Source organism: Arvicola amphibius, chromosome 4 (assembly GCF_903992535.2).
Source record: "Arvicola amphibius chromosome 4, mArvAmp1.2, whole genome shotgun sequence".
In the NCBI taxonomy this organism is placed as follows: domain Eukaryota; kingdom Metazoa; phylum Chordata; class Mammalia; order Rodentia; family Cricetidae; genus Arvicola; species Arvicola amphibius.
In genome coordinates, this window is record NC_052050.1 from 113462181 (window position 1) to 113482775 (window position 20595).

The 20595-nt window shown below is 36.4% G+C and overlaps 1 protein-coding gene across 6 annotated transcripts in view; it reads right to left on the reverse strand.

Annotated features, from left to right (window-relative positions):
- The window catches only part of Spock3 (SPARC (osteonectin), cwcv and kazal like domains proteoglycan 3), a 362591-nt gene extending 342205 nt beyond the window's left edge, over nucleotides 1-20386 (reverse strand). For 4 of the 6 annotated variants that reach the window (XM_038326916.1, XM_038326914.1, XM_038326913.1 and 1 more), the window contains exon 1: nucleotides 20198-20386. In XM_038326916.1, coding sequence (XP_038182844.1) covers nucleotides 20198-20386 — 189 coding nt within the window. Of the gene's footprint in view, nucleotides 1-20188 lie in introns of all 6 variants that reach the window. The other 2 variants (XM_038326910.1, XM_038326915.1) reach the window with 2 other exon arrangements.
- Nucleotides 20387-20595: the final 209 nt, after the last annotated feature.

The following is a 20595-nucleotide window of genomic DNA, read 5'->3' on the forward strand; positions in this document are numbered from 1 at the left end:
ACCAAAGTCTCATTGGATTACTGGTGATCAGTTATCCAAACTGTATAAGCAGCCAGTGTGAGCACATTGACTCCAGCATCATTAGACAAGCCTTTGCTGATCAACTCTTCATCACTTACATTTACTCTAGTATTGTGGTGACTATAACCCAATACAGGGTTATTACAAACATAATGCATAACAAAACAACAAAACCAGTTTCATTCTTTTTTTTTTTTTTTTTTTTTTTCGAGACAGGGTTTCTCTGTAGCTTTGGAGCCTGTCCTGGAACTAGCTCTTGTAGACCAGGCTGGCCTCGAACTCACAGAGATCCGCCTGCCTCTGCCTCCCAAGTGCTGGGATTAAAGGCGTGCGCCACCACCGCCCGGCTAACAAAACCAGTTTCAATGGTTGTTTTTCTGTTCTTAGAAACTATACTCTGCATAATTCTAATTTTGAATTCTCACTAATGCTGTGAGCCTCTCCATTTGAATTATCTAGCTGTTTCTTTTTCCCTGATAATGATTTCTATTTAAGAAAGTTCTGATGCCTTTGACTTAAATTTTCTTTCATTTTCCTTTTTCAAAAGATAGAAGTCTTAAATCATCTGAAGTTAAAGAGAAAATCTACAGGGACCACCTACCAAATTTTCACCCACCAGATCATAGCTATACCAGAAAACTCATTTAACCTAACATTCTATCTACAGTCATTTTAAAATTAATAAAAAGCATTGAAAATTACTTAGAAAATGATAGTAGAAATCTACTCAATTGTCGTTTAAATTCTTTCAAGATCAGAGTATTTGAGGAAATCACTGTGACTTTTGATTTTGTTCAAAACACCTGGCAAAATATAAGACACAGAGTATAACGACACTTGTGTGAATGAAAGAGCAATCTTACTATGTGTGATTTAGCTGTTACAGTTGCTTATAAGGAAGATTCTGCGGCATGCTCTATTTCTAAGCATTTTCCATGTCTCCAACTACAGTTATTGAGAAGCTCTTGTGAAGGAATATGTCTCCTCATTGCAACTGACCTATATAGCTGCCTCATTCCAGTATGCTAGCTTTTCATCTCACAAATTTTTTTATTGGAACAACATTGCATATGTCAAATATTTCGAGTTAGTAATGTAATGAAAATGAGCACATTTTACCATAACAATAATGACAGCAACAAGTATCAATAAATTGAAATAAGTGATGGAATCTCATGTTTGCTCTACAAGTACTCATCTCTGCTTTGAAGTTGACATATACAGCTGTAAGTTCTATTAAACTAGTCAAAGATGTCCTTCAGGATGCTATTTAAAAAATATTATAAGAGAATAACAAAATATAGGAGGAAAGTTCAGCAATAGGAAATGATTTATTATTCTTGTTTATTTGTTGTTATTGCTGTTTTATATAATATAAAAATATTACCATAGATATGTGCATATATATTTTATGTAGTATAAAGAAAAATCCTCACCAGTAAGGAGCAACTATTAACTTAAAATAACTTTACAGTAGATTTCAGATCCTTCATATTTTACAGCAGTGTAGGTTCTTCAAGGGCAATATGGTATATTGCAAGATTACAAACAAAAAGGAGAAATAGAATTTCTGCAAGAAAAAAATTATTTATAACAATGAAATAATTTTATTAATTCACTTACCCCAATTTTAAGTTTATATAATATCTGAGATTACTTATGTCTTTTCATCTGGCATTTTAAAAATAATTGTCAATATTATACACTTATAAAATCAGGCATGTCATTTAAATGTAATTCCTTTGACTTTTCAGAAAAAGAAGTCTATAAATGATTTTCTCAAAGGTTACCTACAGTGAGGTAATCAGTCATTTGATCTCTGCAGTTCACTGGTATTCCTTCCAACATAGGAGTTTCAGCTTTTACATTTTTGAATCTAGAGAGTAAAAGGCAGTGAGGATGTTTTCCTCGTCATCTGAAGTTGCCTTGGGGCAGCCGAAGGCTGGGGTGGCTCATGGCAGAAACCCTAGCAGCTGACATTTTCGGAGTAATTATAGCTCAGGAGTTGGCTGCTTGGAAGAGCAAAATCGTGTCACATATGACACAGTCTATCTTTACTAATATTCTTTCACTTTTAAATAGGGCTCAAAGCTGCTGAAAAAAGAGTAACAGAGTTGTAAAGTAAATGAGAGTTTAAATAGAGAAATCAGATAATTATTAAGAAAGTACTTGATAATTTGAAAATGGTATGTGTTCCACAAATGTAGCCCTCAAGATAAACTTTAAGGGAAACAAGAAATCTCTGTTATTAATGCAAATTGCTAGCCTGGGTTTTTACATCCATTTTAGGCGCCTACTCTTAATCCAAAGTTATGACCCTAGTCCCTCAGCAATACATAAATCTGCCTTGTAACTTTTTTTCTGGCTTCCAAGGACAAGTGGCACAGACAGAGATCTCTTAGATCTTTTAGAAGCCTGGAGTATTCCACTACTCACAGAAAGTACCACAGAACTGCATGTAAAAACGGGCTGTCTCCAGCTGTAGAATAGAAATTGAGCCATGAGAGGTGTTTGGAAACACATGAATAACAGATGGCTCATCAGAAGAAGTCACATGGAAACAAGAGTAGAAAAGAAAACATGGATACAATGACAACTCAATGTCAGTGGTGGAAAAATTCGCACAAAAGAAAATGGAGACCAACAAGAACCCACTGCAGGGTAGGAAGTTGGGGAGGAAGGGATTTTGGATTTGAGGATGGAAAATTGGTTACTTGGGTTACTTGGTGCTCCTGCTGAGATCTGTCTGTCACTAGAGAGATTCTGGCTCACCTTAAAGGCTCCTACTGTGTTATTTAATTGTTGAATTCATCACCAAACAGGATCCGGATCTTAGCCTCAAAGCCTCAGAAGTTAGATTCTGACAGCAGAAAGCGTAAGTTAATGTGGTGGTAGAATTTCTTCCCAAGGCTCAGTTACATTAAAACTAGAAGTTTATTGGGCGAGCCTGGAATGGAGAAAGGGAATGTTGTTTAGCCTGTAATGTAGAATGATAGACAAATCATAGGCATGATCCTACTCTTTCCTAAATAGTTACTAACGTTCCTTTCCTTTTTCTTATTTCACTTTTTGATAAAACCTTCCTTTAAGTGTGTGTGTTACAATATTCCCACATATTACCTTATCTGTAAAGGAATCACATGATCTCCCTCTAATACGACTGTCCATGAGACTAGTCTGTTACATGGATATTGCAGTCTTTCCCACAAAAGATGACTCTATTCACAGGTTTTTTGAGAAGTAACAATACTTACTATTACATGAAGTCCTAATTCATGATAAAATTTAGAATGGGTTAAAGATTTGAAAAGAGAATAAAAATACAGAATTGATGTATAAAGTATTGCAGTTCTGCATCCAGATATGCAAACAGAGAAAGCCTGAAAACAGAAATTTCTCCAGTGAGATTGACTTCAGCAACAGATAATGAGGGTCTAAGCCATGGAAGAGGAAAGAGTCTGGCACATCAATGCACATCAGAGACAGTCTTAAATTCTAAGTGCTTTTATCAAGATCAGATCACTGGGAAGAAAGCAAGTAATACACATTTGAGAGGAAATTTCCTGGATTTCAAAAGCATTGGTAAAAAGTATTTTACCAAAACTGAGTTAAGAAAAGTCATTCTATTGTATTATTCACCTCGGCAATGATGTGAACCACAATCATGATGGCAATATATAACTAATCTATTGTATTTAACATATATTTTTGTTTTTATAACATTTTTTGGTGGTACAGTAAAAATAAGGGTTATACCTTAACTACAATTTAGGGTTTATATACATTTAGTTATTATAAAATCTTAGGAAATTTTAACTTTAAATTTACATAATAATAATTCTATAATTATTAGTTGCTTTTTTTCTTGTCTTTTTTTGTTTGTTTTTGTTTTCAAGAGACGGTTTCTCTGCATATCTGTCTTGGCTGTCCTGGCTGTCCTGACTCTCCTGACTGTCCTGGAATCTTATCTGTAGACCCAGCTGGCCTAGAACTCACAGAGATTCGCCTGCCTCTGTCTCCCGAGAGCTGGTATTAAAGGCATACACCACCACTGCCGAGTGATTATTAGATTTTTTATGGAATATTATTTTGCTGTCTATTTAATTTAATCATTCATTCATAAGTAAATCTTGAGGCTTTGTTTGGCTTGTGCATGGTATGGCTTTGTACTGATATTGAACTAGCACACTGAGCCAAACTGGCATTTTTTATTTAGCCATGTCAGTCAAACAGAAAATGAAAAACAAACTTTTAAGTAAAAAATATTTTGTTGCTTTTATTGGTTAATGAATAAAGTTGTTTTAGTCAGTGGCTTAGCGGGATAGAGCTAGGCACAAAAACTAAACTGAATGCTGGGCGAAAGGAGTGGAGTCAGTGAGAAGCATGTAGCCACTGCAGGAGACAGACTCTCTGCTGGAGCTCAGTGAAACTTTGCTGGTAGGCCACGGCCTCGTGGCGATGCACAGATTAATGGAGATGGGTTAATTTAGGATATAAGAGCTAGCAAGAAAAACGCGTTTAACTAAGCTAATGGCCAAACAGTATTACAAATAGTATAGTTTCTATCTGATGATTTCAGTTCGGAGCATCCAGGAATAAATGAACAGTATCTGGCAACAATATGTCTTATACGTACATAATTTTTGCCCATTTTAACATCAATCCTAAATAGAATTTTTAATTAATTAGCTACAGGTAGTATCACTATGGCTGCATTTTTATTTAATAAATGAACTCTTGAGATATATATATATATATATATATATATATATATATATCCAATTGAAATTATTGAACACAGTAGTTACAACACAAAGAACTTTTTCATCAAATATAAATCACAAATATTGCTGCATAGTCCAATCTCAACAACAAAAATTAAGAACCAAAGATTATGTTTAATCATATAATCCATAATCACACAATACCTTAACATTCGTGGGTGCTACTTTTCAAACAAATAGAAAAATCTTTATTTTGGAGTCCACATTGAGATTCTGGAGATACCTGGAGTCCATTCAAGAGTGTACAAGTAAAGCAATCAGGAGTAGGGATCTTCTACTAGATAAGCCATGGTCACTGGTAGTTAATTTTAAGTAAAGGAATTTTCCAAGGGTTTTTATCTTTGTCCTGGGTGAGGTTTTTAAGCTTTACTCTACTTATCTTGCCTAGGGTAGCAAACACACAGGAGACTAACATCAACCTGGTTTTATCTCATTTGGGCATGATACCAAGAGATCCCTATTGCTCAGCACACTCCACACCTTGGAGCTGGCAACACACGAAATCAAGGGGCACTCTCTTCAAGAATAAACGCGAAGCTCTTGGCAACAGAAATCAGGCAGCATTCATCTAGCAGGAACAAAGCAGCTCCTAAATTAGATTTCAAATCTTATTGAATGACCACTGGCAGTCCTCAAGTATATTAAAATTTGGTGCCTTGTGTATATGTAAAGAGAAGTCTTTTTCCACATGTACTTCATTCGTGAAAGACAATACAGATAGAAGCCTTCTATCTTTATTGTAAAATTGTTATCTACATTAAACATTTCCATCCCCACTGGAAATACAATCATGCCTTTTTTTTCAAAGTTTTATATTGAAATGTAGTTAAAGCTAAAGAAAAGCTTTCAATTCCAAAATTAATGGTTTGAATGAGCAATACAGTGAGAGCAAAGTTTAACAAACTGAGTGAAAACAAATAAATTTAATAATTTCAAAGGAAAATACTGCCAAATGAGTTTATCTGTGTAAAAGTCGGCCTGACATAGCACTCAGATTTCATAGATATAAAACTAGCGTTCTCGTTATCAGTGTGGAGAATGACTTCACAAACATAGATTCATTAAGCGTAGAAATTCTCTAAGGGACATGGCATTTCAACTACAAGATATTATTGTTCATGTCAAAGGAAAGGTTCCTAGGTGTTCCCAGGTTAATGCTGTGGTTACAATGTTCCTGAAAAATTCTGTCCCAGGGAATGTTTATTTTTAATGATGCTTACAGCCTCAGGGATATTTGAGAACATCAGATGTTGCCAAGGGTACCTCAGACAGCATTTCAGAGAGACAAGGATGTTGCATATAATGTCATACCATGTTATAAGTCATGAAAAGCCAATAACTAATCCATCTTCTCAAATGGGTTCTCAAGCAACTGCCAGGGGATCTGGGAGTGCATCTTTCTAAGTACCCTGCAGACAGACACTATGTCACTACTTGAAAGTTGTAGGGGTCTGGTAGAAAAATAATTATTAGTTATGATTAAGAAAATATTGAATTACTATTTTTAGGAGCTGGATCTATTCTATGATTTTTTCCATTCATAAGAAGACAATGCCTAGTGATTATATAAATATATATATATATTTGGAAACATTATTATTAATATGGTACATTTAAGTTCCTATGGTTATGTGTGCATTGTGTTAGAGAGAAATATAAAGAGAGAAAGTATGCATGTATGTTCTATAAGACTTTTCTCTTTACTAAAGATCACATACTGTCAATATTATTTGTAACATTTGCCATAAATTTTTGAGTTTAACATGAGCTATACTGTAATTTTTACAAGAAAATATCTATGTTACCATATCTTTCATGTAAATTAATAGTAAAAATGTAGCATTGCATGAGTTTGGTGTTTCTTGATTCCATTTAGAATGAGATAAGTGAATATTTCTATTTTAACTTGTTCTATATTTTCTTAGGTCCAATAGATACATAAAAATATCTTGCTATAGAATTTCAAAATGGAGAGGCATGTTCCATGATTAACATACTTACTGTCTGAAAAAAAATCCAGATTGCAGTAATATTAAAATTAAATTAGAGAAGATATTTTTATTACATTTGTATTTACTGAGTGTGTATATATTAATAATTTCAAAGGAAAATACTGCCAAATGAGTTAATCTGTGTAAAAGTCAGCCTGACATAGCATTGTGGATCTACTTGCCATGGCACACAAGTAGAAGTCAGAAGATAGTTTCTTCCTTAGAGGTATCAATTGTTTTCTTCCTCCATGTAGAAACTGGGGATCAAACCATCATATCACAAATTATGAAAAGTCCACAATTGTAAGCATAATCTCTTTTAGTTCTCATGTGTTTATAATTCCTGCATGTATGTTGCATCCTGGCATAGAGACAGTTGTGTGCATGTGGAGGACAGAGCTCAACTTCAGGTATCTTTATTGATTCCTAACATTGTTGAAACTGTCTCTCAATGGAACTAGAGCTTCTCTGTTTGGCTAGCTTGTTGAGCCAGCAAGCCCCAGAAATCTTCCTGAGCCTGCTTCCTGGGAACTTCCATCATGTTTGCTGTGCTGGCATGTTCTTGCACATGCTGAGGTCCTAACGCAGATGCTGATACTCAGCACTTTACCAAACAATCCATCTCATCTCTGTATTTCATTTTATCAACAGCTAACCTCATCCTCCACATAAGTGCTATTAAATGTGCAAAGCAGCAAACCAAATGATCCATGATAGACAGAGGCTGATGAATTTATCCATACATCTCCATCCAACATGAAATAGACTCAAATTATAACATGTATGATTATTACGTATAATAATAATTTTCAAATTGTTATTATTTAAATGAAGTCATTAATTCCCTTATCTTTTTCTTTTGTTCGCGCTTTTAAAATGTTCTGAAAGTGAAAGAAAAAATATTTTTAGTGAGAACAACAACAGCAGCAAAAGGTTGCACGTGTAATATTTGTAAGTTGGCTACACTTAGAACAACCCTAATGGTTTCCAGAAAATATGAAGACAACATTTGCTACAAGAATACATGCTGATTGCATTCTGTTTTAGTTTTACAGATATCCTTGCCATCTCAAATATTTGAACAGCACTATCATTGCAGAAAATCAGTAATAATATTCAGTGGTATGCCGTTCCAAATACAATGACCCTATGAGAATAAACATTCAGGTTTGAAGAATAATGATGTACACTTATAGGCTTTTATAAGATGAATGAATGATAAACAATGAGATGCCTTTTCCCACTGCAAGATAAATAGATCAACTCGAAGTGTTATCACTGTTCCTTTGTCTAAAAGACATTCAAATCTGTAGAAAATTTCAAATTATATCATCAGTATCTCAATCAAACTGACAAGAAAACATTCAGTGGTAACATTCAGAAGATAAAACAACAACAAAACAAAACCATTAGTTACCTGTCATAATTCATTTTAAATTATAATTATTAATAAATAAAAAAATACATATGAGCTTTAAAGATAAGGCTCAAATATCAATATCACCAGTCCTGGAGAGGTTAATAAAAGTTTTGAAACTCAGTATTTTTGTTTTAAGGTTTTTTTTTTTAAAGATTCTACTAAACAAACTTCAAATTGCCTAATTGAAACTTGGGTCTAGTACTTAAATAGACTCTTTTCTAGGAATCATAGACAAATGGCCAGCAAATAAAGGAAAGGATCTCAAATTCACTAAATTTTGAAAAAGTAGAAATTAAAGCCACAAAGAGAGATCAATCCAAATGTTTTAGCAGATCTATTTTAGTATGAATGTAAAGCAATTGATATCAGTAGCATTATTGGTGGAAGTGAAAAACAATGTATCCACTTTGATAAACAGTATGGTACTTCCTTACAAAAATTCAAAAGGAGGTTCTGTGTACCATGACACCTGCCTCTATAGCAGAGTCCTGTCCCTGGAGCAAGGTGCTGTAAGGAAATAACTGATTTCCAGAAGTGGTTCTTTACCCCGGTACCTCACACATATACGTGCACCATGGCTTGCTAGTGCATACAGTCACGTCAGTAGATGCAACTAAAAAAATAATAGAAAATTCAAGCACCACATAATACAGAATTCCTTTTGTGGGTACATGCATAAATAGCCAAAAATAGAATCTTGATATGTTTGCTCATCCATAATTAGAGCAACAGTAGTTCTTATTCCTCAGGAACAGTTAGATTCACATAAAACTTGTGGATGGACAAAAACAGTATTGTGAAAAACAGGATATTAACTCTCAGAAAAGAAATAAATCAGAGATGGGTAGGGAGCACAGTCAGTAAAGTCTCTGCCATGCATTCATGAATATTTGAGTTCAGTCCCCAACACCTTTCTTCAAGTCTGTATGTGATGGCATGGACTATAATCCCAGCACTGGAAACAGGAGGATCTCTAAGTTTTACTGACTTACTTACTACTTACTACTACTACTACTTACCTACTACTGGAAGGAATATGAAAAGAACACCCAGTGTTAGCTTTTGTCCACAACATTCACATACATGTAAGTGCTCATGCATTCCCACAAACAAGTGTACATGTGAGTGTGAAATTGGACACACACAAGTGGGAACTTGTACATACACACTAACCACAAAATAAACCCTGTAGCATGCCACGTCATATTTAAGCATTAAGGAGATCATGTTAAGTGTAATTAACCGGTTACAGAAGAACACTTCTAGCATTATTCCATTTACCTGAAATATGTAGTAAATTTAATAAAACAGAAAACAGCATGGTATCTGCAAGGGGTTGGAGGATGGTAAGATGGAAAGCTTTTCACTGGGTGTAGAATTTGTGGTTTCAAGGAGATAGAGTTTTTCAAATTATGTGGACCAAAATGAAAATACACCACTTAAATTCTATAACAGCTAACATTATAAATGTTTTACTTTTAACCACAAATAACATTGAAATACATTGTGTACACAAAACATATTATATGTCTCCAAACTCCAAACAGGTAAAATACTTTGTTATAGGAAAGGCAGCATTATTACTCCACTGCTTAAGGACAAGAACTTTGAGTCCCAAATGCCAGTACAAGCCTAAGACTTTAAGTGATGTGATATTTTTGCAGATTCAGGATGATGTGAACCGTCATAGATGGAGTCATTAGAACTTTGATCTTTGCAGGGATTCACAGCACACACTGCATGCATGATGCTGTATTTTGCCCTGGGCAGTGGCACTAAGCCATGGCTCTCGATTGGTCATGCATGAGATCCCAAAGAAAATGAATTCTCTCCAGTGAACTTACTTAGGCTCTGACTTACAGTAAAATATGTGTGCACACACATTTTGATATACACATTTGTGATTTATGATAGTTTAATCAGGATTTTACTCCTTCTAAATCAGGGAATTATCAATATTGGAGATAAACTTCACTGAATCTAACTGATTATGAGTCTCTGCACCTCATTTCTTTACCTATTCAATGGGAATATAATTGCACATATTCAAAAATGCAATTTGTTTATTGGCAAACTCTTGACAGTAAAAATACATGATATCAAGATAGGCAAATGAGAAATTATGTTTTTACTTCAACCTAAAGCAATATTTCTAGGGTTTTCAAAGTATCTTCTGATATGCTCTTATCTTTTATCTTATCATTTGAAGTAGAAAAATAAAGCACACACAATGAACAACTCATTTGTGATAAGAACACTATCAATTTCTACCCAACAGAGAATCTGGCCTTATTTTCTTATATTTTTAGCAATTATGTTTTCTGATAATTTGAATAAGCACACTTCTGTCATCATCACTTCACTGGACCAAGGGAAATAAAACTCTGAGTTCTCTATTTACACGTAAAATGCAGACAATCTATGCATTTATTTGAAATCATTTGATTATACTGACAGTCAGTACTTTTAGTAAAATATTTTTTTGGAACTGGTCTTACATTTTACTCTAGACCTGTTGAACTCACAGCAACCTCCTCACCTCAAAATACGAATATAAGCCGGCGTTTCTTCTCTGAATTCTGAGCCTGCAGCTTTACGAGTATATCCCTTCATTGATAAAGTTTCTATTGCACTGTATTTAGAGAGAGTGAGAGAGACTACTTGTCAATAATTATTGATGATTCACAGAGATATTTCAGACATGTTACCCAATAAGATGTATCTGTAAAAAAAACTTCCCAGAAAACAAGCTAAGTAATGTCAACTATAGGAAAGTAAGCTTTGCCATCACCCTCCTTGTAACTTCCTACAGCATACTCTTCATTGATTCTGACCATCAGCAGTTTCTCTTAGAAGTAACAATTATCCATCCAGATTCCTAGACAGTCTCGGATAATGCATCTCAGCTGTGCCCTAAGCAGGGCTTCTTTCACTGTTCTTCATGGCTAAAAGAATAGAGATACGGTATAGCACTATGACAGAAGTACTGAAAGCAACACCAACAGCTTACAAGTAATGATAAAACTCATAGTATCAGTCGGTGCAGGAGTGAATATTGAAAATGTTCTCAAGATTCCATCTGAACTGGTGAGTGAATGCGGACCTTGGGGCAACCTGCCCTGGAAGAGAGCACAGACCCCCTACCCCCACTCCCTCTGCAGGCTTGTGTCTCCCAAGCTTTCCCTAGTGTTCTCAGGTGTCCTGCTCCTGTTCTAAGGCCATCCACCCAAAGGGGTCAGACTCTGGCCTCCAGGCAGGTCTGAGGATTCCTGCGGAGGGGTGCGGGCTCCTTCAGATTGTGCTGCCAGGTTCTCTGTGCGGTATTCCATCCCGCCCTGCCCCCACCTTGGTCCTTTTGTTTGGGCTGCAACCCTGGGCTGCCTGGAATCCCTGATCCTGTGCTCTGACATTCCATCTGAACTGAACCTCCACCTGACGATAGATGAAGAAAATGACAGAGCCCCACATTGGAGCACCGGACTGAGCTCCAAAGGTCCTGATGAGGAGCAGAAGGAGAGAGAACATGAGAAAGAAAGTCAGGACCGTGAGGGAACCTCCAGCTGGCGACAGATGGGGAAGGTGACTGAGCCCCACATTGGAGTACTGGACTGAGCTCCCAAGGTCCTGATGAGGAGCAGAAGGAGCGAGAACATGAGGGAGAAAGTCAGGAACGAGAGGGGTGCGTTCACTCATGGAGACGGTGGGACAGAACTAATGGGAGATCACCAACTCCAGTTGGAATGGGACTGATGGATCATGCGACCAAACCCGTCTCTCTGAATGTGGCCAACAGCGGGGGCTGACTGAGAAGCAAAGGACAATGGCTCTGGGCTCTGATTCTTCTGCATGGACGGGCTCTGTGGGAGCCTTCTCAGCTTGGTTGATCACCTTCCTGGACCAGGGGGGAGTTGGGAGGACCCTGGTCTTAGCATAGAATGGGGAACCCTGATGGCTCCTTGGCCTTGAGAAGGAGGGAGGGGAGGTATGGGTGAAGGGGAGGGGAGGGAAGGGGGAGAAGGAGGGGAGGGTAGGGGGAGGAGGAGGGGAGGGAGGGGGGAGGAGGAGGGAAGGAGTTGGAAATTTTTAAATATAAAAAAAAATAAACCATGAGGAAAAAGAAAAAAAAAAAAAAGAAAATGTTCTGTTCTCAAGAGAGAACTACGATGGTAATTATAAGAGAATGGCCAAATGCAGTAGTCACCAATACCTTCCAACCACCATCAGATATTTCAACCATTTTCTTAATGTTAGTTAGTCTTTCTCTAGTGGGGATTAAACCTCACAGTTACTCTGTTAGCTAAATGTTGCCATGTAAATACAGTCAGGTTAAGGCTATACAAGCAGAAGTCATGCCTGAACATGCTCAGGTCAACACATGAATGAGTTTCTTTTCTTGGAACTCTCATGAATACTTGCTAGACAAAATAGCCCATTTATGCAGATCACTGCTTCAGAAAGTAACTATGAAACCTCTGGACTAAATGGACAATCCTTGAGTAGTCAGAAATGGAACTGGCTGATAAAAGACAGCACAGTTACAAGAGGCAATACTTAAAGGCTTTCCATCTGGCAATGAACAGTTTAATACAATACACACTGGGTGTAATATTCTGTTCTTCAATGTAACTGTAAGAATTTATTGTTGTTATGCTAGGCAAATTGTAGACTGGGTTAGAGACTCTGAACTTGAACAATGAGAACTTCATAGTCTAACAACTTACACAAATCTGCAAAATAGTAACTGTTGAGAGAAGAAAGATGAAAAGGTTTTCACAAATGAGAAAAGATATCTAAGGACTCCAAGAGCTTGAGGAGTTGGATAGTATGTACAAAAGATTCAAAGCTCTTCTTTCAAAAGTAAGTACATAAAATAAAATAAAATTGTGAACAGATCATGAAACCATAAAAGGGAAAATTGAATAAGAATATAAAATGTCACATTGAATTTGACTCCTGAGATCTAAAAGTATTCAACCCATAATCTTACAGTAAGCTTTCTAGTGGAATACAATGCTCCTTTTGAATATGTAACTCATAAGTTTGAGGATCTGGTGCCAAAGAAATTTAATTCCTGTAAGAAGAGAATATTGTGTCCACATGGGTAATAACAAATGAGATCATCTCATAACCAGAAGTAAGAAATAAACTTAAAATGCTGAAATCATCTGGTTATAGGCCTTTTATTGACAATGTCATACAAAATATATATAATGTATATGGTTTATTTGCCTAGATCTATACTCCATATGATGATCTTGATTTTTATATTGTTTTCTGTACCTATTCAAAAATATATACACATATAAAGTGTTTTATTTTGTAGATATGTTCATATATAACAGTATATATTACAATATAAACTTATATATATGATATATATGCATACATATGACATATAAAACACACAAGGAGAATTAATATCCATATAGTTAACTTTTGAAAGAATTCCCTAGAAGTTATAAATGAGGAAAGCATATATTTTTGCTTCACAATGAGTTCCATTAGGATGAGTTCATAATAGAGATTGACTGAATAGTTACCAGCAAAGCAGACTTTCTCAGCAGAGTTGCTTACATGATGCAAGAACTACTAAACCAGCAAGCCAAGAGACATTCTCTGGCCTGCTTCGTTTATCCTGGGATACTTGACTTGAGAAACATTGACCATAAATCCATGCTGGTGGGTCCACAGTGATGTGGGGAGAGAGTGAAGACATAGGAATGTGGAGGATTAACATGACCAAATTAGGACTCACAGGACTGGAGTCTTGATGATGAAACATGCAAGTCCTTACTGCCCTGGTGATTCATTGGCCCCAGAATAGTCATGGTTCTCTATTGTTTCTTTTAAGAAGGATATTGATTTTCTGCAGATCAAATCTCTTTGATTTAAATAATATAAACACCAATCCCATACTAATATGGCTTCACTCTATAGCCCTCCACCTACTCTGACTTGAAAATATGTACCTAATAGTGAAAAGACTCCTAAGAACTAAACAGTGATGTATATTCAAAGTAAAATAAAGCAAAGAAAGCACTGAGGAAAATATAAGCAGTTAAGAGATTTCTCAAGGTAAAACTATGTTTTTGTACTGTAAAAATTATAAGAAATGGGGTACAAGAAGTATAACTCAGTAGCATAGAATATGCTTAAATATGTGGGGACATGGGTTCAATATCTGGAACGTAGTTCATAAATATGCAGATACACTTATTCACACACACACCATTTACGCAGATATCTATGTTCACATACTCAGACACGTAATTATCATTGCAGTTACAATGTTTCATAGAGAGAAATATTGAATATCAACACTTGCTTATGCATTGGACATATATTGTGCAGGTTTGAATAAAAATGGCTCCCATATCTGTATGGGACTGACCTACGCCCTCTACATGTGTGTGACAATTGTGTATCTGGTCTCTTAATAAAGCTTCTAACAGTGAGAGCAGGACATCTCCCTGACACCAGCTTTTGGTAACCTGTTCTCCAAGGTGGATTATCTGCTTCAACATAAGGGGAAAAACTCAGTCCTGCTTCAATTTGATGTGCCATGCTTTGTGCAAGTTCATAGGAGCCCTGTCCCTTCCTAACGGAGATGGAAAGGAGTAGATGGGAAAAGGAATAGATGGGAAAGGGGAGGGGACAGGAGGAAAGTAGAAAGGGGAAACTGGTTGGTATATAAAAGAAATGAAAAAAAATAGAATCTAAATAAAAATTTTAAAAATTGATTCCTGTGGGATTATATATTTTAATTCTTGTTCTCCCATTGATGGAACTATTTTCAAAGACTAGGAGATGAAGCCATATTACAGGAGGCATGTGGGTTTTGAGGTTTCAAAAGCCCAAGCTACTCACAGTAAGCTCTTTTCATGCTTCCTGATTGTAGATCAAGATGTAAGTTCTCAGATACTGCACCAATACCATGCCTCCTCCCATCATGATGGCCGTGAACTCTAACCCTCTAAAATCATGAGCTAAACATTTCTTTGAGTCGCCTTCCTCATAATGTCTTTCACAACAACAGAAAAGAAGCTAATACATTCGTTATTGAGAATGTACTCCTGGACATTCTCAATGTCCTCCTGAACATTAACTATGCTATTTTATTCACATTATGAACAATTTCTAATTGCTCACTAATTTTATGTGAGCCATATACTGTTGAAAGGAAAAATGGTAGAATTCAGCTACTAAGTAATACCAAGAAGAGTCCTCCTCTATTCTAAGATTATGTGCAATACTAAAGATCACAATAGGCATGCATCACTAACCTTAAAATCACAGACAATTGAAAGAGCCTTTTTCATAATTTCCCAATGAAAAAGAATAAAATAAGCTTAAGTGGTTGCAGTGGTTTGAAAGGAAATGCCTCCCCTTTGGGAGTGACACTATTAGGAGATGTGGCTTTGTTGAAGTAGAAGTGGCCTTGTTGGTGGAGTGAACTTGGAGGTTTTCTATGCTCAAGTTATTCCCAATGTGCTGCCTGTGGATCAAGATGTAGAACTCTCAGCTCTTTTTCCAGCACCATGTCTACCTGCATTCCACCTGCTGTAAGGGTAACTGAATCTTTGAACTCTAGCCAACCCCAATTAAATGTTTTCCTTATTAAGAATTGTTGTGGTCATGGTGTTTCTTCACAGCAATAAAAACCCTACCAAAGACAGTGATAGAAGACTAAAAGTACACACACAAACCAATTTTTCATTGATTTTCTAACAGAAGACAATATTACAGCAACCAGAACACTGAGTCTTAGGAGTCCCTGATCCTCCATATCCCAGGGGAGATACAACACTATGAACCACTATCTCTCCAATGATTCCTACAGTCAAGAAGCTCAACTCCGATAAAAAAAAAAAGTGAGGTGAAATAAAAATAAAAATAAGGAAGGTTACTCTTCAAAAACCCTAGTCAGCTGTGTTATTTTAACAAAGTAAAATTATCACCAGCAAATCTCAGAGAAGCTTGAGTCCTTTGGACTAAATCCTCGGTGTTTCATAGAAAAAAAACAATGCTTTACTCTGTGTGTTACCTTTTCAGAGTTTTGTACAAGTCCTTTAGTTGTAGGCTAAAATTTGAATTTAGATTTTGTTATTAGAGTTGAACATTAAAGATTACCTAAGTAGAATTATAGACCAAAATTTGATTGTGGATTTTACAACATTAATGGTAATCATTTCTCGATGCAGTTAAAAATTAGGTCCAGTTCAGTTTTTAAACATAACTCTAATCTAGACATTTTTTTTTGTTGTAGTTTAAAGGTATAACCTTGATTTTCATATATGGTGGACTGAAATTATCATAACCATACGAACTCCTTTTCCTATGCTTTTATTGGACTTCATCCAAGGGACAGCACTTGAAGTTCTCTCATATTTTGTCTTTATTTTCTCTCTTGACTAGTACTTTAGTAAAATCAATAACATACAGGGTTGATGATGGTATTACACTATATGATACTGAGTTCTTCATTGGTTTGCAAATTCTTTACACATTTATTACATGAAAAAGGGAGTACTTTAATTAAACTCATGGATTATAAAAGTTTATAATATGTAACATTTGAGCCATTTGAGTTAATGACTCAGTTTCCTCTTAATTATCTCAATATATATGTAAGGATGAAATAGGATATCACTTTGTGCTCCTAATCTTGAACAAATAATGGTACTCTCTAAATTTTTCCACCTATGAAAGTTGTGTGATTAACATCACAACCTAGCAGAGCTTGAAAAAAACCAAAAAGTATGCAACCAATATGTCTATGGAACACACCCTATGTTGAGATGAGAGTTTGGGATTTTATTATTTGGGACATCATTCTAAAATTTTAATTAACTTCAACTGTCACCCCTCTCCTGTCTTAATGTGTGTGTACTAGAGATTGAACTCAGGTCTTATTCAGACATGCACTATACCCTAACCAGTATCTCATTTTAAATTCATGTAAGTATACTTTGAATATACCATGTTGGTTCTAGATAGTATTTTTTTAAAGTTCTTGACTTCTACAATTATAGGTGAATTTAAACTGTAATTTTCTTCTTAAAACATAGGAATTAAAAACTCTGCTAGAATTTTATTTTACTTAACAAGTGATCCTTAGAAAATTAAAAGTTTCCAATGTAATAAATTGCATTTATATAGAAAGAAAGGCCAGAAATATAACAGGATAAAAGGCATCATGCAAATTAATGGTATAAAATAGTCAAAAATATTTGCATTTCCTCCTTTATTAATACTCATCTTCAGCTTTCCTTTGATTTCATTATTTCCTTTGATTTTAACTGAGGAAATTGTTCCTATAAATGTTCTGTTTCTCATCTTTAAAGCTTCCCCACAACAAATGTTTACATATATACATTAAATTAAATGTGTAAAAAGATGTTAGTTTATGGGTATTCAATTATAATTACATATATAATAATGTTATAAAATATAAGTCAAAGGAAGGCACAATTGATCTTTCAAGGGGTAGCTTGCAAATTGATATTAACTTTGCAAAAGTAATGTAAGAATTAATTCCACTATCAATTATCCTGGAGAATTAATTATGGCTAAGAATTATGTTTTCTAAATTCTGTCAATTATCTTCTTATAAAACAAGCATGGGAAGAATTTGCTGAAGTAAAACTGGTTTTATGAGAAGAGGCTCAGATATCCTTCTCTGTTTCCTTTTCTCTACTCTGAGCACAGACCCGATCATTTCAGATAGAAAGCTCAAACAGAACACTAGAGACAGTCACTGCAACACAATAAATTCGCATTTCAAACAATGCCTCATAGCCATGTGCTTCCCCCTAAAAGTGAGTCTCATTGTCGACCTGTTTGTGCTAGAAAGAATGGAAAGGAATGTTTTACCCCAACAGAAAGAAGCTTGGACGACGCCGGGTGGCATGCACAAGCTTGTACACGATGTGTTCTGAGGACTGAATTGAAGCTGCATCAGCTCTCATTTCATCATTATCAGGGAGCAACAGGTATTTAAAGGTAAAATTTAATCAACAGTTGTTTTTATCTCCCTGCTTGCATTTAGTCGTCAGTATAAAATGAAATTGTCTTCCTATCATGGCTCATGGCTACTTTAAAACAAAACTCAAGTTTCAAATGCATACATACATACATACATACATATATATATTCATTCATATGGTTACATTTTATGGATTGCATATGTGAATTGTATATTTAATATATATCAGAAAACCCTCTACTTGACCTAACATTTTTGAGAAACCTTTCCAGCGAGAGCACACAGAAACTCACGAGAAACACAGTGGACACACTCTGTTTCTATTGACTCCTAGCATATTTACTTTCATAGTAAGCAACTCAGCTTGCCACAACTCAAATGCTCCATACTGTCCAAAAGTCAAGTGCTTTCTCTTAATAGTAAAAGTTATTTAACTAAAACCAGAGAATTCTGGGGCACTCGGGATATAAAGTGTGTTCGAAGTGCCTAAATTTCATTTTAAAATATAGTAGTTATTCAATAAAAATATGTCAATATTGGCAGAACTGTTTAAACACTGCCACAATTTTCAATATTTCTTTTCTCAAGTGAGGGCATGATAAATGGCAGTTCTCTCCTGATACAAAATAGCGGCTTGCTTCCTTTTGATTCTGCTTAATATCAGTGTTAGCTTAAAACAGTTAGCCAAGAATTCTGCATTTACAAAAGTAAGGAACATTCATTTAGCAAAAATAATGATGTTCACATTTCATTCATAAAGCCAAACTGAAACCAGCAACAAGAATGAGCACAGTCATTTTCCATGCTGTATATCCGTGCTGTGTATCATCTAGATTTACATTTAAACTATAATCACATTCCTTCAGAATCTCTTTGTGAGATTTCCCTTGCTAATTACTTTATGGGGAAGTAGTAGAAGAATAGAATAATGTATCCAGGATGGGAATTAGCTCAAGCCTCTATTTGTTTTCTTTATCATAGGATCTGAGCTAATAGAAGTTAACTCACAGACTAGGAAAGGAAGCATTGACGATTGACTCAGAGAGGCACTCTCCCAAAAGTCACTAAATGGCTAGACAAGGAAAATGTATCAGTCTGCCAATCCTTAAACCCCTGGTTTTACAGGGTGGGCTAGGGATGGGATTCAGTGGTCAGAACGACCTCTTCAGGGCATCAACAAAGTTCAAGGCTGTGGGCACAGCATTAAATATTCCCATAGGACTCCATTCAAACCAGGTGGGGGTGAGTAGTGTGTTCTCTTGTCCATTGGCTCCATATGAACAAATGTGAGAGTCTCTTAATCTAGTTGCTTTGAAAGAGCTCTTTAGAAAACTCCCAAGGGATTCTAGCGTTTTAACTCTTTCATTGCAGCTCACATTGCTCCCTGTAACATCGAGTGCAAAAGTGTTCCAGGGTACGTGAATGCAGAAACAAAATCTGGTGGACAATTTTACGTAACCAGCAGCAGTTCAACTTCTGCGGACTGATGCTGCCAAACAACCTCCCACCCTCAGAGGGCAGGCATTTATAAATGTTACATCTTTGTACCGCCTCCCTCAAATTCCTTAATGGACCATTAGTAAGTAGATCGATCCTAGTTACTTTATAGCCAGGCAACGAGGAGGCACCTCTGTTCTGTTTACTAGTGCCAGAAACACCATTCAAAAGTTGAGAAGGTCGAAGCAGCTACTTTGCAAACCTTTGTTTGAGGGGCGGGGGTAGGGGGCGAAAGATTGGGATGTCCTGGGGTGGAAAGGAAGAAGAGAGAGAACCTAGCGTGACCTAACTCAGATATATATGTAACAAGCAAATTCCTACTTAAGCTATCTGGTAGGGAATGTGGACGGCTAAGTTCTCCAGTGACACTGTCGAGCTTTTTCACCCCACCTCCGCCTTTCCTAAGAAAATCGAGCCCCTTCCCCACCTCTGACAGCAAGGACAAATGCCAGCCCTGAAGCTAAATGCGCGTGACTGCGAAAGGGTGCGCATCACTTACGTCTCGGAATTTGTTCCACTGTCCGACTTCCTTGTCATACTGAGAGATTGTGGTGAGCCATTGTTTTTCATCCAGAAAATTACCGCCGTCCGACCGCCCCCCGGCCGCAGCCACCACCGCGGCAGCTGCAAGAGTCTGGCTGCACCAAGCCGCTGCACACACACACAATAAGGCTGACACCTTGAGCATCTGGGAAGGAGACACAACCAGGAGTAGGGAGCGGTGTCAGATACCGGGTGCGAAGCTGGGGGCTCCCCTGGAAGGCATGCATCAGCGAGGAGAGAAGGGGAAACGAGCAGGGACAGGGGTGTCCCCTTCTAGGAGGCTTCACCCCCAAACCAGGGCACTCACACACACGCAGACCCAAGGGAGAAGAAAAGGTTTAAGGGAGGAAGCCC